The following is a 24869-nucleotide window of genomic DNA, read 5'->3' as shown; positions in this document are numbered from 1 at the left end:
ACAGAGATAAGAAATGCAAGTATCTTGTATTCACATTTTGTAAATGGAAAAAGTGAAGCAGAGCTGTTGAAGTCGAAGCACTGAAGTTTAGGGGATGAGAGATTAGATCCCAAGTTCCATTATGATTGACTCTATATAAGTCATCTAAGAAGGAATTCATACAATGTTACATAATATATGAGACATGTTTTGTTTTCCTTTTATGGTAATTTCTTTAATTAAAATGGTAATTCTTGTAAACTGCGTTTTGATGCTATACAATATATGTATTTGAAACTATGACTTTGTCTCCAGTATTCTGTAATGAATTTTTTACTTTAAATATTTTGCTTCAGAACAGGAGATCTTAACCTTGAATGTGCTTTAGGAGGCCCATGACCCTGTGAAATTTCCTAATTTTGAATTCTGGGGCTATCTCTATTTTTCTGAAGACACCATAGCTTTTTTTAGATTCTCAAAAGGGATCACTTACCAGAAAAATTTAAGAACCACTGATTTGTTATCTTAATTACTATAGTTATCTGTTTGAAACTTCACTTTTTTTTTTTGAAACTTCACTTTTAAGGAGGATATGTTGAACTAAACATTTCTTGGTTAATTCTACAAGTTAAATCAATACAGTATAGAACTTTTTTCTTTTTAGATTAAAAAGTTAACTTCTGGACAGAGAAAACTCACAGGGAGGATAAAAGGCATGAAATAATACATGGATGGGGTAAAAGGTAATAGGGATGATACTGCAGCTTTGAAAATTAAAACCAGCTTTCAGAGAGGCAGAAAAGTGGTTTAAAACAATAAGGATTTTGGCGGCTGTTGAGAGTTGATGAGAAATTTGAAAAACAGAATGCTTGTGCAGGTGAAAAGACATTAATATTGCTAGTGATGCCGACATGAGAACATATTTAGTGTTAAAAGATGGATTGTGGGTATAGAGATGAAAGGACTATTTCACAGTCTGCCAATAGTATCCATTTTCCCTCCGAATGAAAATGGAAAGAACTTGATTACAGGTAGAGCTTTGTTGATCATCTCATTACCAGTAGAGTTTTTGAAATAGTAATAGCCAACTTTTATGGAGTACTTAAAATATGCCACTTTCCTACATAATTCACATGTTTTAACTCATCTAACTCTTACAACAATAATGAAGTGCTTTTATCACCCCTTTCCCCTTTTATGTGAGGAGACAGGACACTGTGTAATGTCAGTCTTGATGTTGTGTTCTCTGTCTTAAGTGATCTGTTAACCAATTCACCTTGGCTTTATTTATTTATTGGAAAACTCTAATATATAAAAAGTATCTAAGATATTACATACATCAAATGATACACAAAAGAAAACATTATTTTTGGTAAACTTTGAGTATTTCAATGACCTTAGTATATGAGTACATACTGTTAACTTAATTAAAGACCTAGAAACTAGGAAATTTGAGGGCATTATGGAAAGATGCAGAGAAAATGTGAATATATTTTGCCAGTAATTAGAAAAATGTCATTTTTAATTTGTAAAGTGAAAAAGCTGATAGAGGATCTTTAAAGTATTTTTCATTTCAAAAAGTCTTTATTTGTATAATCATAGTAAAATATCTATATTATTGGGTATATTTGACTATTATGTGCTTACCTTAGTAGTTGAAACAAAATTTTCTTTGTTTAGGTTTTGAGACAGATGCGAAAGTTGCCCTGGCAGGACCAAGAAGTGAAAGACTATGTTATTTGTTGTATGATAAACATCTGGAATGTGAAATACAATAGTATTCATTGTGTGGCTAACCTCTTAGCCGGACTAGTGCTCTACCAAGAGGATGTTGGAATCCATGTTGTGGATGGAGTTTTAGAAGATATTCGATTAGGAATGGAGGTAATGAGGACTTTTTTTTAAGTTGTCAAATGGGAGTGTTTGAAGAATTTAAACAACTTTTAAACCCTGTTATTGAAAAATAATATTTTGAAAACTTGTCTTTCCTCATATGATGTCATTTACCATTACCTCTTCAGAATTAGTGGTTTCTTAATAAACCTTGTTGTACTAGATTTCTTGGGCTTCTCTCAGGCTAATTCTGGGGTTTATTTTGCCTCTTTTTCTCCAGTCCAGTTAAGCTTATTTTGGAAGAGAATAGTACATTTTTTAAATGTTTTTTTTTAAGATTTTATTTATTTATTTTTTAGAGAAGGAAGGGAGGGAGATAGAGAGAGAGAGAGAGAAACATCAATGTGCGGTTGCTGGGGGTCATGGCCTGCAACCCAGGCATGTACCCTGAAGAGAATAGTACATTTTTATTATTTCTGGGTTACTGTTGGGACTCAAGTTATAGGACCCTATAAATTTATTAATTAGAAGAGCTTATAATTATTTGATAAGACTTTCTGTAAGTAGATCCTTCTTTGTGTAGGCTTGTTGTTTTCTTAATTCATGGATTATAGAGAAAATAAGTTATGTGGGGCTGATAAGGGAGAATTACATCTTGTTTTATAGACTCAATTTATTTAATGGTAGCTTAATACTAAATTTAATATTTAACATGGTTTTTTATTAAAACATTGCATAGATAACCATTTAGAGAGAGAAAAAAGATACAGTTGACCACCTTATTAGAAAAGAAGGAGAGGAACCATTATTTCTTCTGTTTAGCATTCTTTCTGTAATTGATACTGTCAAGTGAAGGAGGGGGATTTTACCTTTTTTCAAGCACATTACTGTTCTTTAATGCAATTTTTTTTTCTTTTAGGTTAATCAGCCTAAATTTAATCAGAGACGTATCAGCAGTGCTAAGTTCTTAGGGGAACTTTATAATTACCGAATGGTGGAATCAGCTGTTATTTTTAGAACTCTTTATTCTTTTACTTCATTTGGTGTTAACCCCGATGGCTCTCCAAGTTCACTGGACCCTCCTGAGCACCTTTTCAGAATCAGACTAGTGTGCACAATTTTGGACACCTGTGGCCAGTACTTTGACAGAGGTTCCAGTAAACGAAAACTTGATTGCTTCCTTGTATATTTTCAGGTATATAAGCTGAAATATGTAGTTTGGCATCAGTTAATACATTGCTTATGTTATAAAAGTATTCAAGCAGAAACACTGTAGCATTCATATATCATATATATGTTCATAATTAAACTAGATTGATTTATTCTTCCTGCAAGGATCCTTCAGAGATTTTAAAATTTTGGTGAATTTTATCATATAAACATTCTAACTGCATTGTAACTTTTATGATTGATAATTTGGGTAATTATTTTGGTATACTTTATAAATTTGGTATAGTAATTTATGAGATATTTATACAGTAACTTGTGGACTAAATTACTTGTGACTTTTATATATACATTTTTCTCATTTATGTTCTGGTTTTACATCTGAAATTCTTGTTTCTAAATGATTTTTTTTTTTAAGGAAAAAACTCTCGGAAAAATATGTTATTTTTTAACACAGGAAGAAATACTTATTTATTGGTAAACTCTTGGGTGTGCTTTCTGTATCTTGATTTTAGTTAATTATATAGACTTATGATTTAGAGCAAATATGTGTAAATTAAATTCAGATACAAATACAGAGACATTTCTACAACTTCTATAAAGTTAGTTTTCCAAAAGTTAACTTTGTTGGTTGGTTGTTTGGAACACAATCACTATTTCCCATAAAATACAATATTATTATAAGTACTGGTTAGGGTGAACAACTCACTATTGAATTGTCCAGATGTTACTGAAATAAAGTACCAATAGTACCATTCAACTCTATATGATTCCTGTTGTTTAGTATTATTTTTATTCACCCAACCATGAAGAAAATAAATTTAAGACTTCAACAGGAGGTATCAGAAATACATCCACATAGCTGCTGGTGTTCTTAAATACTTTGGGGGAAGAGCAGTTCATTAACTTTCTCCTGCCATGGGGAGGGGAATTGCACACTTGAGAATCAGGTACCCTGTGTCTCAAAGGCCTGTCTTAGGTTGGAGACTGCCTGTGTTGAAACCAGAGTTTTGCTACAAAGTATAACTGTAATTGTCAGTCTCCAAAGTAGAATCTCTTTCAGAAGAGAATCCTTATTTGAGAGAGAAAAGAGCTACCCAAAAATATCTAAGAGCAGAAAGAGACAAAAGCATTTTCCACATTAACAAGCAGAAATGTACAGCAGGGATAAACCTGGGGGAATGGATGTAAGCAGTGAGGCCTGGGGATGAGGTCAGTGTGTTCTGCCTAGAATATAGAATGAACAGTTAGGTGTTGGGAGGCCAGGTAGAAAGGATCACCTGTAGTAGTGCTTCTAAACTTTAATATGCATATATATCACCTGGGGGTGGTGTAAAAATGCAGATTGTGATTCATTTGGTCAAGGGTGGGGGCCTAAGATTCTGCATTTCTAACAAGCTCCAATTTGAGGTCCACACTTTTGAGTAGCAAGGACCTAGAACAAACTGGGGAGGAAGAGTGAAGCACCCAGAGGAATTCCTATTATATACAAGTAAATTCTTGGGTTGTGCTCTTTAGTTAAGGTCAACCTGTTAATTATAAGTATAAAACAGAATGAGGGAACCAGGATCGGAGGAGGGAAAATATCTAAACAGTGCTATATACACAGTAGGTGTCCAATAAGTGATTGTTGATTAATGATTTTTATATGTTAAAAAATCCTATCTTCAGATACTTTAGTTAACCTTTTAAGAAATCAAAGCAGGTAGCATAGGGAAAATAATGAACGTTTATCAAAACTATGGCTTTGAATTTGGTTGTTTTTATAAAACTTAATATTTAAACCTATTTAGAAGTGGGATTTCTAACTTGCTTCATTACCTGAAAATTCATTTGGTATTTTATTCATAATTTTTTCTTGGCTTTCAAAAGATTTAGTTAAAATAAAACAATATTTAGAGTCAAGTCACTAAATTGCTTAGAAACTGTATAGATGGTGGGAAATAATTGGAATTACAATCATTACTGTTGACCATTAATAAAAATGGTGTTTTGTACAACTTTTTAGCTTAGTTATTATAATTTGGTGATACCACAATACAGGTAATTATTTAAAAATATTTTTGTTATTAATACAGCTAAATTTATTTTTTATTATCAGCGTTATGTTTGGTGGAAGAAGAGTTTGGAGGTTTGGACAAAAGATCATCCATTTCCTATTGACATAGATTACATGATCAGTGATACACTAGAACTGCTAAGACCAAAGATCAAACTCTGTAATTCTCTGGAAGAATCCATCAGGCAGGTACACGACTTGGAACAAGAATTCTTAATAAAACTAGGTAAGAGAAAATGAAGGTGATATTTGGAAGACTGTTTTTAGAATTTGGTATATAATATCAGAATTTACTTTGTATACTTTCAATTTTGATTTTGTGTTACGTGATAGTATTGGGTAAGACCTGGGTGTCATACTTTTTGATTTCATTAATAATCCCAAATGGAGGTTAATAGTCATGTAAGACTTGAAGCCAATGATAGTGATGGATAAACACAATCCTTTTTGGCCTCTTAATTTTAGAATTTTTGTTTGCTAATATAAAATCTACTTTAAATTAAAACACCTCTTATAATACAGGATATAATTTCAACAAAAGTTATTTCCTAAGATATTGTAGGCTAGAAATTAACAGAAGGGAAATAAATACCTGTTAGAAGTTTGGAACTATCCTGTAAAATTTCAGACTCTCTTACTCACTGGGAGAGTTGTTTCTATTTCTAAGGCCCAGAGAAAATGAGAGAAACATGCTACAGGAAGATTGGTCTATTTACTTTCTCAGTGTCCTTCTGAGATTGTTGTGCAGGAAGAGTTAGCTCTTGAGTAACTTCCACAAGGGAAGGAGCTTGCTAACTCTGTCAGTGGAAACGACTGGAACATGGTGTAACGTTACTAATCAGGTTTTCTTGCAGATAGTTGTTAGCATGTTTCATATTAGTCATTACAATGTCAGGTTTTTTGGCTAATAAGCTAGTTTTATTTCCTTCTAGAACTTTGGACTTGTCATTAGATCTGTCATTAAGAGTTTCTTACCTTCACCAGTTACACTAAAGCATAACTTGACTATATTGCAGTATGTGAAGAACCTCTTTTCATGGTGAAGACATTTGTGATTTTTTTCCCCTCTAAAACTATTTTTTTGTATTACATCCAGCATATTAGTGGGATTTCTTTGTCCAAAGCCAAATCCTCTTTTGGAGAATATGATTGCTGTTATCTATCCGAGCATTAATTTTAAAGGTGCATATGACTATGCAACCATTAACTTTCCTTACTACTCAACCAATAAAGGCATATGTAATTCTTTTCATTGGCTTGATTGTCTACTTTGTTTTCTTTTTCGGGTTTATAGTTGTTTAAAATGATCATTTTAAGTAAAGTGCTTGTTTATCTCTTATTTATCTACTTACTTATTTCACTTACTTTACATGCTTTGGAGTAGTTGATTCCTAGCCTTTTTTCTCAAAGACTTTTATGAGTGATACTCTATATAGTGGGCATGAGTAAATACTAGTTTGACATCCAGTTTGGTAGCAGTAAAGAGAGCAGTGTGCTTTACTCTATAGACTAAAGTTTTTTTTTAAACAATTTTCAAGTCAAAGGGCAACTTTTCTTCTTTTTTTTTTTTTTAAGATTTTATTTATTTATTTTTAGAGAGGGAAGGGAGGGAGAAAGAGAGAGAGAAACATCAATGTGCAGTTGCTGGGGGCCGTGACCTGCAACCCAGGCATGTGCCCTGACTGGGAATCGAACCTGGGACGCTTTGGTTTGCAACCCACGCTCAATCCATTGAACTACGCCAGCCAGGGCTTGTAAATCTTTATTTTTTAAAAAAGCTATATTCCTTTGTATGAATGTGCTATGATTTATTTAATACTGTTATTTGACATTTAGATTATTTCCAATATTGCACCACTATAAATAACATTCTTGTGTTTTTTTGTGTGTGTGCATCTTGATTTTTTAAGTATAGATAGAAATACTGGTAAGGACATGCTCTTTAAATTTAACAACAAAATTAAGATGGTAATAAGCAATATTATTTAATTCTGGTTTGGAAGTTCTAAATAGTGTAATAAAAATAACCAAAAAGATGGAAATAAAAGTGAAAAAAGAAAAGAAGCCATAAGAATAAATGATATTATAAACCAAAAGAGTGTACTTCATAAAATAAAATCAGGATAGAATAAAAGGCCAGGAAGATGCCCCAGTTAAACAGAAAACAATTTAGTATATGGTGAACTAGGAATGCTAAAGATACGGCCAGCAGGTGAGCATTTGGGAGAAAAATTGGTAGAGACCCACATCTTACATTGTCAAACTCTAGATGGATTAAATATTTACTTTTTTAAAATTAAAAACATTTGAATATCAAATATTTGCAGAGGTGTTTAATTTTCCCAAATTTTAAAATGACAGAAGAACCCTGGCTGACATAGCTCATTGGATTGAGCATGGGCCTGCAAACCAAAGGATCGCCAGTTTGATCTCAGTCAGGGCACGTGCCTGGGTTGCAGGCCAGGCCCCCCCACCCCCACCAGGAGGTGTGCAATAGGCAACCACACATTGCTGTTTTCCTCTCTTTCTCCCTTTCCCTCTAAAAATAAATAAATAAAATCTTTGGAAAAAATGGCAGAAGAAAGCACACCTATAACAGACTGGGGAGTTTAAAATTTATATAATAAAAATTTAATATGAAAATACCATATTTTAAGGACTATGAGACACACCTAGGTTTTACAGGAGGAAAATAGGAAAAAAATTTGAAGCAAAAAAATGGTGGTAAAATATTTAATAACATAAATAACATAGGCCACCCCCCCCACACAAACCCAGTGAGCCAGGGCTGCAACATTCAGAGGCCCCCCAATTTGGGGGATTTCATCTTACAGTCTGAAAAGTATGGTAGTTTTCTTGCCGGCTTATTAGCACTTACATAACACAGGGAAATTGATAATAGAATAGAACACCCTACTAGAAAAATGAACATGACGTAATCAAATAAAGGAGGACAGGAAAGAGTTGGTATTTTTATTGAGTACTATCTGTTTGCCAGGATGATAGAGGAAAGGAATGTTACTGGCATTTGACAGATGAATTAAGCCCAAATCAAAGCACTTGGTTAAGCAGTCAAGCCAGAATTCAAAGACTGCTCTTTCTGACATGTAAAGTATATGGGGGAAGTGCTCAGCATGTCTAGTAGACAGAGAAATATAAATTAAAACATAATCTGAAAGGAAGTATTACAGTTATTATCATCTCTGTTATGAGCAGGAAAACCAAGGCAGCAAATCATTGAAATTTAAGAGAATAGTATTTTATTTCTGTCCCCAAGTACACTTAATTCTGACACACACATTTCAGTGTTTTACTCTTTTCATTTTTGTCATCCGTTTTATGTATACATTTTTTCAGCATTATTTATTTTAGATTGACAGTGACTTAGGGATCAGCAAGTGGGTAGTTATTATATGGTCTATCAAATGTAAAATATAATATTTATAAATTGTTTTGACACTAACTTGCAATGCAAATGAAAATGTTAGAATTAATATGTATTTTCCTTACAAATTATAAGTATAGCTATCAAAACAGTGCTACTTATTTAATATAGTTGTTCCTGTGATGCACATTTTAAGTGGATATAACAAGCATATGATGGAATCTCAGGTCATGTGAGTTTATCACCACTGTGATATTTTTACTGAGAATGCTTAGATTTTTACAGTCCTGACTTTCAGTTTTTTGCCTTTGATAGCTGAAATAACAGTTCATTATTTTGGTTCTTCAAGTCCCTATAAATAAATAAAATTTGCATATGTAAAATCTGTTTGTATCTATAAAAGCTAATAAGGACTAGGTAGAAAATATTTAAGTTAATGGAATTTCAGTCTGAGACACCAAATGTTTTTCTCAGCGTAATTATCCTTTAAAAATAGATATCTCTGAGCTTCATCAGTCTTCTCCCAATTTTTTTTTGTTTCCAAACTTGATTATACCTAATCAATGTACTTTTAATATTTTTGTCAGTTAATTAATTGCTTCGACTTAGGACACTGGTGTAATATTTTACTTTTATTGGTCAGGTTATTCAGACTCTCTAGGCTTCAGTATTCCTCATAAAATGGAAGAGTTAAATCACATCATTAGTAAAGTTTCTTTCAGCTCTACTTGCCCAAGATTCTGTGAATAAACAAGTATTTACTAAACATGTAATGTGTGTTTATCAGCATATGGCCTCTGATAAGTTTTGAATATACATGTAAAAGATGTTCTTTGTCCTTAAGGGCCTTCTAATATAATGTAACGTTTGTGAAATCATTTAACAATTATTCCATGGGATATCCTTAAATGTAAAGTGCTATGGTAAAATCTCCAAGTGCAGGTAGGCAGAAAAATAATAAATTTTATATTGAGAAGAGTATTGATAAGCAAGATTGCAAGGTAGTATGCTTTAATGACAGAAAGATCTGGCCTCTCTATAGCAGGAGACTTGAGAGAAAGCGTGGATAAGAGTCAGATCAGATGAGGCCACAGTAGAGACAGTAGTTTGAGATTCAAATTATAAGAATTAAGAATTCAATGAAATGGATGAACGTGGGGAAGTGGAGGCAAATCCAAGCTAGGGAGTTCCCGTGGGAGGAGAATGCTGTTACTGAAGGGAAAGCTAAACTCTGTGGTGACACAGCTGCTGGGTGTGTCACTGTATTGCTTTGCTTTCACTCAGTCATAATTTGCAGACATTCAAATTGATAGCCTAATGTGATTTCTCCATTAAAGTGACAATTTTATATCTTTGAGTTTTTAGAGGTTCTTAAAATATTTGATTAAAATGTGGGACTGAGGTGTATCTTACATGGCCGAGGTAGCACTTTATATGCAGTTACATTTTGCCTTTGTTTTTATGAGACTAAGATAGTTTGAAGCTCTAAGAAAAGGAAAAAATGTGTATATATATTTTTCTCTTTGCTAGTGACTAAAAATGTATCAGTTGAATTGAAGCTCTGTTTAGTTTTTATAATGTTTTTCAAAATAGTTTTAAATTCTGTTTATTTTACAATTGTATTGAGAAAATGGCTGTTGATGAATTTTCTTAATACATACTTTTAAATAAAGTGGCTTAATATTGAAAACTTGCCTTTATCTTTTTTAATGTATTTTCTACTTTTCCTTCATTTCAAGGCCTAGTAAATGACAAAGATTCAAAAGATTCTGTGGCAGAAGGAGAAAATCTTGAAGAGGATGAAGAAGAAGAAGAAGGAGGAGCTGAAACAGAGGAACAATCTGGAAATGAAAGTGAAGTAAATGAACCAGAAGAAGAGGTGATGACTTTTATTTATAGCAAATAGGTACATTTGTACAAGAGTATTTTGATTATATGAGCCAAGATTTTCTTTATAAAATAAAATCTACACCTTAGTTTTATTATAGTAAATGTACAGCAACTAATAGTATATGTTTTATAAAAATCTTTGGATTAATTAAGGGTTTTTAAAAAAGTAAATACTGATTTTAGAATTATTTTTATTATCAAGACTTTTTTTCGAGTAGTTCTAGGTTTATAGCAAAATATAGAGATAGGGTTAGAGATTATCTGTGTACTCCATATCCCTAGCTATGCACAGCCCTCCCCTGTTGTTGTCCTTCACTGGAGTGGTGTATTTGTTACATTGATGAGCCTGTATTGACACATCATTGTCACCCAAACAGAGCCCAGAGTTTACATTAGGGCTCACTCGTGGTGATGTACAGTCTATGGATGTATGTATAATAACATGTATCCATTATTATGGCTGTGACTTAGTTAATAAGCAATTTGAAGGCAAAAAATTATTTAATCTTCTGTCTATCTTAATCTCACTTTTGAATATGACCTTTTAACCTGTAGATTTTAGGAGAACAAAATTACTGACTAGATATTAATGAACTTTGCTTTATTTTTCTCAGATAAAATGGTATATGAAATTTGAAGTTCAGCATAGGCCATTATAACATGCTCTGTTATTTTTATAACTCTTTTAGGCAACCCTACATGAAATTACTCTTCTACCATTCTGGACCTACCAAAATCTCATTTTTATATGGTTCAAGCTAATAGTTTCTTTTTTCCTTTTTTTTTTCCTAAACCTTAAGTTGAAACAATAGAATGTCTGAGATTTGCTGCATGATCTGGAGGTAGACTGGGGAATAAGTTCAGAGGTATAGAAGAAACTGTACACTGACCATGAACTAATAGTTGTTCAACTGTGAAATGAGCAACTAAGGTTCATTTAGCTGTTTGTACCTCTGTTTACATATATTTAAATTGGAAAGCTAAATAAAAATAAGGATGAATAACAATAAAATAATAAAATAAAATTTAAACCATGGAGTTAGCACTTTTTCACTTGTTTTTAGTATAAACATAAGTTTAACTTTTCTGAGCCTTAGAATTTGTGTATGAAAATGGGGACAATAAAAATTATTCTTCCTTCTGCAGAATTGGGTAGGACAAAAACAAAATGAAGTATGTGGTAGCACTTTCCAAGCTGAGATTCTTTTGTACAATGTAGTGCTTTATAAAATTGAGTCACTGTTCTCAAATGGTAATGATGTTAAAATTGAACTGTGTATTGCTTCTCTTTGCAGAGTTGGATATTAAAAAACAATTATTACAAATTCAGTCTCTTGAGCTAGTTAGGGAAGAGAAAAATACAAAAGGTTCAGGAAACTCATTTCTTGTGGAATTCAGGGAAGAAATTCTACAAAGGATCTTTGTATTAGTAGATCAGTGGAAGATAGTGAAATGGGTTTCAGCTGCTGGTATGTAGTAACTATTGCCAGCTGACATCACCCTACCATTGAGAATAATAAAGAATTATACAGATGTTTCAAAATCTTTTTAAGACATGTGAAATGTAATAACCTTTTTCAAAATGTTTTAATCTTCTACTCATGTTAAATAATTTCAGGAGGGTTCTGATAATGATGAGGATGAAGGAGAGGAAGAAGAGGAAGAAAACACAGATTACCTTACAGATTCAAATAAGGAGAATGAAACCGATGAAGAAAATAATGTATGTATGGCTGAAAATTTGCTTATTGAAATTGTGCAACATTTTCATAGCATTTTAATTTTAGCCACTAAAGTTTTGTTTTTTGTGATTATTGAAAAATGTTTCTTTAGAAGTTTATTTTTTGCCTGGCTGGTGTGGCTCAGTAGATTGTGTGCCAGCCTATGAACTGAAAGGTCACTGGTTCAATTCTGAGTCAGGTCACATGTCTGGGTTGCAGGCCAGGTCCCCAGTTGGGAGCTTGTGAGAACTAACCCAATAGATGTTTCTTCAAATCACATTCATGTTTCTTTTCCTCCCTTCCCCTCTCTCTAAAAATATATAGATAAAATCTTTTTTTAAGGTTTATTTTCCATTTGCTTTCCTAACTAACTACTTTTCTTTAACACTTAGTAATAATACATATTTTACTCACTTATTCCTTAAATATATTGAACAAGTTAATCAGTACAAAAAGCTCTGCCATAGGAAACACTGCAGTGAAAATTTCTGGTCTCATTTCTTGTTTTTGTTTTGTTTGAATAAGGAGGTAATGATCAAAGGAGGTGGACTTAAACATGTACCTTGTGTAGAAGATGAGGATTTCATTCAAGCTCTGGATAAAATGATGCTAGAAAATCTTCAGGTATGAAATGTTGCTCTAGTCCAGAATATCTTCTCAATACAAAACATTGCAGCACATTCCATACTGGTTAATAGGAGGGTCTCTCCTAGCTAAACGTTTGACTCTGCAGCAGTTTTTTCTTTTATTTAAACAGTTTGCAGCTGCCAGTACTTGTATTTCACTCCTGGATTTGCACTTTTGTTTGACAATGGGGGAAAATGTATTAAATGTAAGACTTGGAATAGAGTAATTTCATTGTACCAGCTTCTGCCTTTTCTTTCTAAGTCATTTCTGTTTCTAAGACTCTTTACTTAAAGCAGTTTGTTTAGGAGTCATACTTTGCAGAAGATAACCATTTGGGGAAATTTTAATTTTATAAATTCCTAAGTTTGATTTAATTCCTAAGTATAAAGTTTGGTTTATAATTTTAATAACATACATATTTAGAGGAATATTAGTTAATTGATGTTTAAAGACATATTAGTTGTTTAATGTATTCATGACATTATTAATACACTGGATTTTATTAAAAGCTCTGTCATCCCAGTAATTTAGAGTAATTATGTGTTTACTTTAACCTTATACATAGTAGCTGTTATTTAACACCTTGGTAACTTGAAAAGAGTGCTTTTATTGGAATGGTGGGATGACAGCTCCATGGGGTGGGTTCAATGGAAAATGGGAAGGGAGGAGATAACAATATTGGATTACAGATACAGCTAACTCTTGAGGAGTTTCACTAGAAAGGGAAGAAAAATGGGGAGGTAGCTAGAGAAGGTAAGTTAAAGGGGGAGGATTATTATTAAGATTGAAGATATTACAGTGTCTTTATATGCTGGTGGGGAGTAATCCTTTAAAGAATAATGAACTTTACCTTTATTGATGATACTACTAAAGCTGAAAGCAATGATAATGTACAAATTACCATTATAGGTAATTAGGCCAATTCGCTTCTTCCTAAATATATATAATTTCTTCATATACCTAGGAATCTCTTAATTTATGAAAGAAATCTTATAGTTATATCATTTAGGAGCACAGATCAAATAAAACAATCATTATAATCTGTAATCCCTTTGAAGAGATAACAGTTTACTTCGTAAAGAAACTTTTCCTATCTTAATGTGAGTCAGTAGTCAGTCATTCATTTATTTAGCAAATATTTATTGAGCATCTATTGTGTGCCTAACACTGAGTAACAGTTTACTCTAAAGTAGTAAATAAAAACAGGCCTGCTTTTTACTTTCAGGAAATGTTGTTTTTGGGGGGAAAGTAGATATTTTACAACTAAACAAATACATACTCTCAAATTATAATAAATGCTAAAGAACTGAAAGAACAGCGTGCTTTGGTAGAGAGTAAGAGAAGGGCTTTCTTCAGATAAGATAGTCAGGGAAGGCATCTCTGAGATCATGACTTTTAGACAACACAGGTAAAATTGAGTCATCCAGGTGAAATATGAGAATGATTTGTCAAAGGTCCTGAGACAGAAAAGCACTTGTAATGTTTGAAAAACTAAAAAGACCAGTATTAATAGAACCCAGTCAATTTGTGGAAGGGTGGTACAACATGAGAATGGATAACTGGATGGGACACCTTTGGAGGGGCCTGGTCCTATGCGGATGTGGCTCAGACTGGGACAAACTAAAAGCAGGGAGGCTGGATAGATAGCTGTTGTGGTAACCCCAGGTGAGACATGATGGTTGTCTACCTAGGATAGTGACAGGGCACCTGGAGAGAGGTCTATTTGAAAGCTGCTTTTACCGTATTTCATTGTGTATAATGTGCTCTCGTATATAATGTGCACCCATGGCCTAGCACCGCCCATGTATAATATGCATCCTTGTTTTTCCTAAAAAATTTAGGCAACCGTGTGTGTTATACACTGCAAAATATAGTAGATGGTAAAAAGAACTGCATTTATTTGGTGTTTGACTGGATAGTGAGTGGTGGGGAATGGGGAGTCAGGAAGGACACTTCGTTTTTTAGCTCGAGCTACTTGGCTAATCTCTCTGACCGGAAACAGGGCAGAGTGAGCAGACATTCCACTTGGCTGTGGTAGAGTTTGAAAAGCTTGCGGAGTGTCTAAATGGAGATGTCTGGAGAGCAGAAAAGAAATGAATGGTGCAGTTGTTAGAGCATATTTAAAGCCATGACAATGACTGAATCACCCAGGTGTAAAGTGTGGAAAGAGGAGAGAAACAGATTCAGAGTGGAGCCCTCAGGAACCTAAATGTGTAATTTACCTATCAAGATATGTCTAACATGATCCTTTCAAATATTAAGTAAAAAGTTTTTGTAAATCTTAAAAATCATAACCATGGGAGAACTTCAAGCAAATTCTAACAAATCGGAACTTAGAAATAAAAAACAATAACATGGTACACCTTTATTACCATTTTGCTTGATTTGCAAGTCTCTTATTATTAAAGGTCTCTTATTATTAGTCTATTATTAAAAGACTAAATTGTAATAAAGCCATTTTAAAACCTTCATGGTCTTTTGGTGCTGGCTGCTTAGCTTTAAAAAATCATATTTGGCTCTTTCCTCTATGTTTCATTCATTATAGAGAATTACTTGCAGTTCCCTAAATGCACTGTGCTGTTTTATATAATTACTTTTGCACCTGTTCTTCCCCTGCCTAAATTTCCTCGACATCCCATCTGCTTCGAAGAAATCATACTAAGTCTTTAATATCCTCAAGTGTCTCATTTTTATTCAGCTTCATGAAACCTCAGCACCTATTCATTCCCAACCAGGTAACTCCATTTCCAATACAGGTTATATAACTTGGATGACTCATATTTAATTAATTTCTCTCTTGCTTAACTATGAGTTCTTTGAGAATAGAGACTTCTTTTAAAATATTAATATCTCCAAGCCTAACACAGTAAGTCTTCAGTGAAGGTTTGTTGAAATAAACTGGTTGATAAATCTAGTGTAAGTGTTAAAAATAATTGATATTAACAAACAGGAAGTTAATTTGGACATTCATAGATTCCATTTATTTGTAAACGTTAATGGAGTGCTTGCTGTGTGTAAAGTACTGCTATAGAACACTAAGGAAAAGGGTGTAAGGTGATGAAACCCACAAGTCTTCTGGGGGATTGTCACAGATAAGCAGGCAGTTATGACATACAGAAATTATGAAGGAAGATGTATGCTGTGATTATGAATGAAAGGGCACAGTACATTCAAGGAACAGGGAAATTTAGCAGAACTTATAACATTGTTCCATTCAGGCTTGAAGGGGCTCGAGTGATAACCAGGAGCCAAATTACAGTTCTTCCAAGCCAGATGCAAGGGTTTGAGGGCCAGGGAAGGCAATAGTTTCACCTGCATTTCACAAAGATTACTCAGGCTCTAATGATTGTGTTTTAAGAAATAACACTGAATGCAGTGTGTGCAGTTTATATTTACATATATCCCAGTGTACTTTAGAGTATTTATATTTTTTCATTTCTGTCTTTAAGCAACGAAGTGGCGAATCTGTTAAGGTGCACCAACTTGATGTCGCTATTCCCTTGCATCTCAAAAGCCAGCTGAGGAAAGGGCCCCCACTTGGTGGTGGGGAAGGAGAGGCAGAATCCGCAGACACGATGCCATTTGTCATGCTAACAAGAAAAGGCAATAAACAGCAGGTAAGAAACTGCCCACTGTGTATTTAGGATTTTTAGTTATCAAGTGTAAGTAAGTAATGACTATGTTTTATAGATTTCTAAATTCCTTTTTGCCTACAAGGGGAAAAGAGTTGGAAACATTCAAAATACTCAGTGGTAGAAATAATTTTATCTAGTGTATGTATAGAAGACACATCTGAATTGTACCAAATGGTATTTTTGAATGGAAAGGATATTTATTTCAGTAGGAAGGTTTCCTAAGGGTGCTGAGAGTGGGAAAGGAAAAAAGGATGATGACCAATACATCTCAAGAAAATGCTCAGTTGTCAAGATTTCTCTTGAAAATCATTATTTTTTGACCCTGAATCCTTCTCTACCCTCCTTAGACTGCTTCCCTCTTCTTTCCAGTAGTTCACAGATGGTCCTCAGAATCATTTCCCTGACCACGAAGCTGCTACGTCAGGGATTCATACATTGACAGCTCTCATCCTGCTGAGGGAGAGAGACAAACATTGTATACTTGTAGATATTGAAAAGTGCTATGAAGAGAATAAAGCTAAATTCTAGGATATATCATGTATTACCTATGCTGTGAAAAACATTTCAGAAATCAAGCTGCCTCTTAGAGTTGATGGAATCTTAGGATAATTGGCAACATTTTCCTGTTTTAGTGGTGTGCAAAATAAAGGTGCATCTTAAAAATGGAATCTTAAATTCTATAAAATGGCTTAGCTACTACAACTTTTCATAGATCAGTCCACTCCCTGGCTCCCATGCTCATTCAAATAGTCATTCACCAGATACTTATTGTTTACTTGCTGTGCACCACGCACTATTCTATGTGCAGATCATACAGCAGGCAAACAGTCGTCTCTTGTGGGAGCTTTCATTCTCTGTTGGGAGGCAGACAATAAAACATATTATCAGGTTGGGAAAACACTGTGGAGGAAAATAAAGCAACATAAAAGGATAGAAAGCATCTGGGGTAGGGATGAGGCCCTGAGAGGGAGACTGCTGCTTCAGATGGATGATCAGGGAAGACATCTGATGAGGTATTGCTTATGATGGAAGGTATATTCTGTTTCCTTCCTACCAGAGTAGCCTCAAAGAGATGATGCTTAAATGTTATCTCTGCTTTTGTCTTGTAATTTTTTGTTTATACAAAGGATCAAAGTTGTACAGTATACCATTATTTTGCTGTAGTGTAAATCTTGAGATATGAAAACTATATACCAATTAGAATATGGGATGGATGGATGGAAAGGATTTACATTGTGACTTATTAGTTAATTTTGACTTAAATTCAGAGCCCTGTAGTAACTTTTTCAAACATTGTTCTCATAATTCCTTCCCAGTATTCAGGCCTTTCCTCCATTCTTGCATTATGGTTCTTTGAGGAAAGTTTCTCCCTGTCCCACCTTCAGGTCAAGGTTAAGCTCTGCCATTTACCCACTCCCCTATCCTCCACTCATTCCCTAGAAAAATTAGGACTTCTTTTGATCTTTGCACACAATTACTCTCCTCAAAGCACTCCGAACTGCTAGTTCACCAGTTAACAAGATACTCAAAGTTCAGAGTTTTTGCTTTTCTTGGGACTAAGTTCTCTGAGCTAGACTTTCCTGTTTCCATCATCACATTCCAGGTCTGCTTCATTTTCTTTTCCTTTAAAACCTTTCAGTCCTTGACACCAGAGTTTTGGGGCACCAAAAAAAAAAGTTTGTTTGTGTTTTTTAACTGTGAAGGGCAGGGCATGGCTACTTCAGTTAGCTCTACAGTGGCTCCCATTCCCTCACAGCTGCTGAGCATTGGTATTACATTGGCACACTTCTTGAGCCTTGATTTTTTTCATAGCTAGAAGAGGGCTTAGGAATATCATTACACAAGAGTAAATAATAAGTTATTTTATTTGTCCTTCCCTTTTGTGAGGCATACATGGAAATTCATTATACTTTCGTCAACTTGTACACCCCATGTTATCTTTTCAGAATAAGTAGGTATAAATTAAATCAAAATCTACCTTACAAATCTTTTAAACTTTGAAAAAATAATTTTACTTTAGCAGCCCTAAATTATAACTTGCATGGTTCAAAATAAGACTGGGTGCTTATTTCTTAGAATATTTGTAGTTTAAAGTGGGCAGATTATATACTGTGTAACCCAAAAAACTTTATACAAAATGAGTATTAGTCCTTAATTTAAAAAATGAGATTTTGTTTAATTTTTAAGGAAACATTTTTATTGAATTTTATCTAAAAACATTAGTAAACATGAAGTGAGACTTCAGCATACATGGTTATTAAGTAAATTTTCAACTCAAACTTTATTTGGAACTTTGGAAAGTGTTCAGTTTTAGGAGCATTATTTGAAGAAACATCACTGGTATTTTGTGGTCTGAAAAAGAAAATATATTTTGTTCTGATATTTATTTATTTATTTGGCTTTTGGGTGTTGGCCCTTTTAGTGCAACGGTTTTTCTAGAAATGTGAAATGTGTTGCCTTTATAGGAATCTTTAGTTCCTAAGTGAAAGATCTCTTTGTGTACAAATTTGTGCTCAGAAATATTCACTAGGAAAATAGAAATCTGCACCAGTAAAGTCAATAGTTGGAAAGGAACAATAATGCTATTGATAATTTACTTATTTGTTTTTAAAAATTAAAAACATTTTAAATTAATGGAGTCATATGATCTTTTAAAGCTATTTGATTGTTTTAAACAAATGCACAGGTATATTTATTACAGTTTAATACTTGTAAACCAATTTTTTTAGAAAGCCTGTATTTCCATATTTTTATTAGATTATTCTGAAATTTTCTTTGTAATATTTTATACTGTTTTATTAGAATAATTAGTACCATTATCATTAGGCTCAACATTACTGATTTATGAAGTAAATTTTGTGTGTTGTTATCAGGGGCCTAATAAGGGGAAAAATGGCCACCCTGTTTTCTTTCTGAGTGTGTAAATGTTACCGATAAAAGCATCTTAAAATGACAGCTGTAATTTCATGGTGATCAAGAAATTATCTCTCTACATTTCTTACTGGCTGATTTGATGGAGTACTGTCACTCCTTCTGTGTTTGCATATATTTACCCTTGCCTTCTCAAATACTGGTGCAACAAAATGCTTTGCACATAAATAGTGCTGAAAATAATCTCATTATGAATTATTATGATACCTTACAATAACTGCTGTTTAATACATGTAAATTTATTGTTTTCACATATTAGATGCATATAAATTCATTTCGAGCTGAATTTTTTCATTAATTTATTTTTTGTATGTCTTTCTGAATTTAGAAAAATAAACTAAAAGGTTTATTACAGGAAGTGATGGCTATTTTATTTGACTTTGTTTTAGTTGTTTTTGTTAGTGGAAATGAGAAACAGTTGGGGCAAGTCCCATTGGAGGTAGACACATTCTGATATAGATTACTACGTAGGCCTAAGGACAGGTGTACAGCAGTAGTTAAAGATTTCAGTTTCTAGACCTGGCTGGTATAACTCAGTGGATTGAGCATGGGCCTGCATACCAAAGGGTTGCTGGTTCGATTCCCAGTCAGGACACATGCCTGGGTTGCGGGCCAGGTCCCCAGTTTGGGAATGCATGAGGGACAACCACACATTGATGTTTCTCTCTCTCTCTCTCTCCATCCCTTTTCCTCTTTCTAAATAAATAAATAAAATCTTTTTAAAAATAATAAAAAAAGATTTCAGTTTGTACCTATTGGTTGTCAGTCTCATTTTGCTAAAAGTGATTTTTAAAAATTGACTTGTCATTGTATTTTGCTAGTATTTTGCTAGTATTTATTTTGAGTGTGTAGGAGATAAGAGAGACAATTATTCTGAACTTTATTACATTTAAATGTATTACTAATAGGTACTTTTATGGAGTACCTATTATGTGGTAGGCACAACCTTGTGCACTTTACATAGTTTTTACATACTCATGTAATTCTAACAGCAACCCTAAAAGGCAGTACTGGCTGTTCTCCTCATTTTACCATTGAGAAAAAAACGTTCTTAACTGATTGGCCGGGTCATACTAATAAATGAAAAGGCTGAGGTATGAACCTAGTCTGCCTGACTACAAAAGTCCACTTTCTTAACTTCTTTGCAGCACTGTCTGGCAAGTGTGTATTTCAGAAAAAACTGATTGCAATGTGGAAATGAAAGGAAACTTGGAGAAAGGGTAGACTAAAAGATAGTATAGTATTTGTAGTTGTGTAATAAGGAAAAATTGACCACGATCAGGCCATATATGCTAGAATTTAGAAATAAACAGCCTACAACCACCAATTTTTAAAGGGGATGTGATTCAAGAAGATGAGGTGCTTTTTGAAAAGGCTGTGTTGAAGATGATAACAAGTAAGGGTAAATCCCACTGCTTGTGGAGAGGTTGTGGAAAAAACGACTATTCACTTTTGTTGTTATCAAGAGGAAAGATTTCAGCCTGGAAGGGTAAATTAAAAGTAGAGTAAAATTAGATAGTGTCAAAAGGGATAATTTATTTACTTTAAGTGAGTTTCAGGTTTTAGGCATAAACAAATTATATCCTCAAGGACTGAAAGAACTTCTATGTGTAATTGTAGGGCAGTTGTCATTAAACTTAGAAAAGTCTTACAGAATGGGTCAGTAGTCAAAAAACTCACAGTAAGCAAATATTTTTTTCAAAGAACAAGAAAAAATAAATTCTGAAAACTATAAAATCTAGTAAACTCTTGATGTCAACTTTTAGCATAAATCTAGATTGAGTTTTAAAATAGGTGATTTTGGTCATTAGGAAAAGATAAAACTGAAATGAAAATATTCAGAATGGCTAAAATACCAACTGTTGATAAGGATGTGAAGGAGCAGGAACCCTCATATACTACTACTAAAACATAAAGTGGCAAAACCACTTTGGAAAACATTTTTACAGCTTCTTAAAAAGTAAAACACACTGGATATTCCCAGCATTTTTCATTTAAAAGAAGTGAAAACATGTCCACACAAACATTTGTACAAAAACTAGAAACACCAAAAGCGATCAGCAAACCAACGGCTAAACAAATTGTGGTATATATATACGAGGGAATACTACTCTACAATAAGAAAGTAATGAACTGTTGATACATACGACAACATGGATGCATCTCAGAGTCATTGTGCTAACTAGAAGAAGCCAGATAAAACAGAGTAGGATTGTATGGTTCAATGTATATAAAATTTTGGAAAGTGCAAACTAATCAATAGTGACAGAAAGCAGGTCAGCAGTTGCCCGGGGAAAGGGTAGAGGAAGAGATGGGTTACAAAGAGGGACAAGAGGAACCTTTGGAGATGATGGATAGCTCATTATCTCATGCATGTGCATATGTCAAAACTCCTCAAATTGTACACTTATGTACAGTTTACGATAAGTTACGTATACCTCACTAAAGTTGTTCTTTAAAAAAAGTGGTTTTGAACTCCTAATAGAAAGTGATAGTTGCATCTTAGTTCATTGGGGAAAAGGGATGAGGTCTCTTAATGCTGGTGGCTAAATTGACTACTTTAAATATATTTTTGTTTTGGTACGTGAGATATTACCTGTATTGTGATAAAAATGAAATGTAGTTAGTTGGGTTATAGATAGTTTTACACCCACACATCATATTTTCCACTTCAGTGTATCTGGCCTTAGTGTTCTGAGTATTAACATTTTAAGAGGAGCATTGACCATGCGTGCATCATCAAAGAGAATAAACACCAGGAAGGAACAAATACAAAGATACACTGAGATAATACAAAGAATAAAATTGTCAAATTAAACTCAAATGTCTCAGATCTTATGCAGTGTTAAGCTTTACTAATAATTTCAAGGATGCAGACATTTCAAAAGGCATAGATCACTAAGAGGTACAGGATCCTGAGCACAGCTCCCCACATCCTTCCTTTCTGCATCAGACGTGGCTTTGGTCCAAAGTATTAGAGGAGGTCTCTTAAGGGGAGGGGTAAGTTATACACAGCAGAGAGAATTTAGGTTATAAAACATCTCCATTTATTGCTCAGATAGTTACATAGCTTACTCAACAATTTCCAGGGAGACCGTAAATTCATAGATTCTATGTTGTTTTGTTTACCTTGCACAATTCTAAACCCAAGGACATTCTGCTAAAAACACAAATATCCCATAGATAAGCACTGTCTCCCATAACAGAAGCAGATTTTGTATGTCCATTGCTTAATTCTTCCTCCTTTCCCACACCATAGCTATCTTTAGAAATATGAAGGTCTGTTAATACTGAAGAGACTAGGTTTGTTCTCTTTGGTTCAGGAGAGCAGAACTGGTTCCAGAGGATAGAAATGAAAAGCATGCAGATTATAGTTTGTGATATAAAGCCTTTTTGACAATTACTTATACATTTTGGGGTCTGCAGGATGGAAGTGATCTCATTGCTAGGTGTGTGCTTCCAAACAGGGTGCAGGAAAGAGGAACTTTTCATGGAGGTTGAACTTGATGGCCTCCATTTCCCATGCAGCCCTAATGGGTTTGTCTCTAGCAGAGTAGTTGTATTACTGTTTATGTTCTTAGATTTTCGGAAAAGGAAAGGCATTATTATTTTTCTAAATTCATTTAATTCTACTTACTATTTTATTTGAAATTTGAAGTCTTTTTTTCTCTTAATTTTCTCAAGTCATTTGTGATTTCTTTTTTTCACCATCTCCCCCTCACCCCAGTTTAAGATCCTTAATGTACCCATGTCTTCCCAACTTGCTGCAAATCATTGGAACCAGCAACAGGCAGAACAAGAAGAAAGGATGAGAATGAAAAAGCTCACACTAGATATCAATGAACGACAAGAACAAGAAGATTATCAAGGTATAGAATCATTTATAGGACAGAAATAGATTTTGGATATCTTTTGGGCTTTTTAAATGTAGAATATCAAAGTTGTTATTTTCAACCTTTTCATGCCATGTTTATATATATTTAGTCTGAGAAGTTTTTTATATTCCATCCTATCTTAATTTTTCTTTCACTTGTAAAATAACAATAATGTAATTGTCATAATTTGCAAGTGTGATGATAATCGATTTTTAATCATGTTGTCAGTCAACTGTTAGCAAATTAATTCAGCAAATACTTATTATCTCATTTTGTCTGTTTGGGAATCCTGATCTTGAAAAACCCATGTTTCTTCATATTTAAGGGTATCCTCAAATTAGGGCTCTAGTTTCATGTGGACATATTTAACATTCTTGTATTAACTGGAACCTTGTGCAGAGATTTCACAGATACCTCATAAGCTAGCCTTTGGGCCTTTCCTTGGCACCTAGATTTTAGAGCCATAAAAGGTTATTTATATACTGCTGTACTCACAAACTGCTTTTTGTGCAAGAGATTGTTATGTAAATAAATACTTGGTTTTCTGTGTTTAAATCTCACTTCTAGAATCTCCTTTTTCAGTTGATAGCCAGCATTCGTAATAATAATTAATAATAGCTAATATTTGAGATAAGTGCTTAGTATGGGCCACTGTTTTTAGATACTTTTTCAGAGCAATTCACAATTCTATAAATGATTATGATCCGGATTGTAAATTTAAGGAAACTGAACCCAAAGTCCCACAACAAGTAAATGGCAGAGCTGGGAGTCAGACCAATAATATCTTGTTCCAGACACTGTGTGTGTGATTACTGTACTGTACTGCTTCCCATACGGTTTTACTTCCTCACGAGACACTTACACTGAGGCCACATTGACAGTAAGGGAGCCATCGGATCTTAAAGAGCACATCTCATCTCTTGGTGTGGTCTTTCAGTACATCTTAATCATTTTAGTCTGTTTAATGATTCTATTTCTTTAATCAGCAACCTGACAGAACTAATAAACTTGATCTCCCTAGGGTTTTATTTGCTTCATGGGAGGAGTGCATTTACAGAGTTCACCACCTTTTCTGTTTTGCTCCTCATGACAGAAATGCTGCAATCTCTTGCCCAGCGTCCAGCTCCAGCAAACACCAATCGGGAGCGGCGGCCTCGTTACCAACATCCAAAGGGAGCACCTAATGCGGATCTAATCTTTAAAACTGGTGGGAGGTAGGACCATCTCTCTCATTTATCTCCCTTAGCTCTTCAGTTTTCTGAAGACTGTTTGACTGATGTCCATGTGGATAAATTTGGTAGTTCTGGATTATACTTAATGATGAAGGCCTAATTATTAGCAAAATAGAAAAGTCTTTGCATTGTAGGTATTTGAGAAGAGAAGACCTATTTATAAAACAGTTACAGGGTTTGTTTTGTTTTGTTTGTTTTTAGCCACACTGATTTTGGCTTTTTTCTTGTGCATCTATAGGGAAGACTGGTCATAGATTACTTAATAGAAATCACAGGATTTGTGTGTGTTAGGATCTCTCAGATCATTGTTAAGTCATCTTAATGTTTACAAAACTCAAAATTGGTTTGCTAGACTATGAAGCATGCAGGTTGAATTTGTTTTGAGGTATTTTGTTTGTTTGTTTTTTAAATTATGGAATGTTCTGCTGGGATTTATGCCATTTCTACTTGAACTTGAATTGCTTAATGTGAAAAGTATTAAAATTCTATAAGTAATTTCACATAGAACGTGTACCCTCACAAGGCCTCATCCATC

At 33.8% G+C, this 24869-nt stretch overlaps 1 protein-coding gene across 1 annotated transcript in view; it reads left to right on the top strand.

The window, feature by feature from the left end:
• UPF2 (UPF2 regulator of nonsense mediated mRNA decay) overlaps positions 1-24320 on the top strand; it is a 106541-nt gene extending 82221 nt beyond the window's left edge. The window contains 9 exon segments of the mRNA XM_028507359.2: positions 1660-1863; positions 2732-3007; positions 5081-5264; positions 10163-10302; positions 11932-12036; positions 12560-12658; positions 16111-16278; positions 22955-23096; positions 24196-24320. Of these exon segments, the coding sequence (XP_028363160.1) occupies positions 1660-1863; positions 2732-3007; positions 5081-5264; positions 10163-10302; positions 11932-12036; positions 12560-12658; positions 16111-16278; positions 22955-23096; positions 24196-24320 (1443 nt within the window).
• Positions 24321-24869: the final 549 nt, after the last annotated feature.

This window comes from Phyllostomus discolor, chromosome 1 (genome assembly GCF_004126475.2).
Source record: "Phyllostomus discolor isolate MPI-MPIP mPhyDis1 chromosome 1, mPhyDis1.pri.v3, whole genome shotgun sequence".
In the NCBI taxonomy this organism is placed as follows: Eukaryota; Metazoa; Chordata; class Mammalia; order Chiroptera; family Phyllostomidae; genus Phyllostomus; species Phyllostomus discolor.
This window is presented reverse-complemented; position numbering and strand designations above follow the sequence as displayed.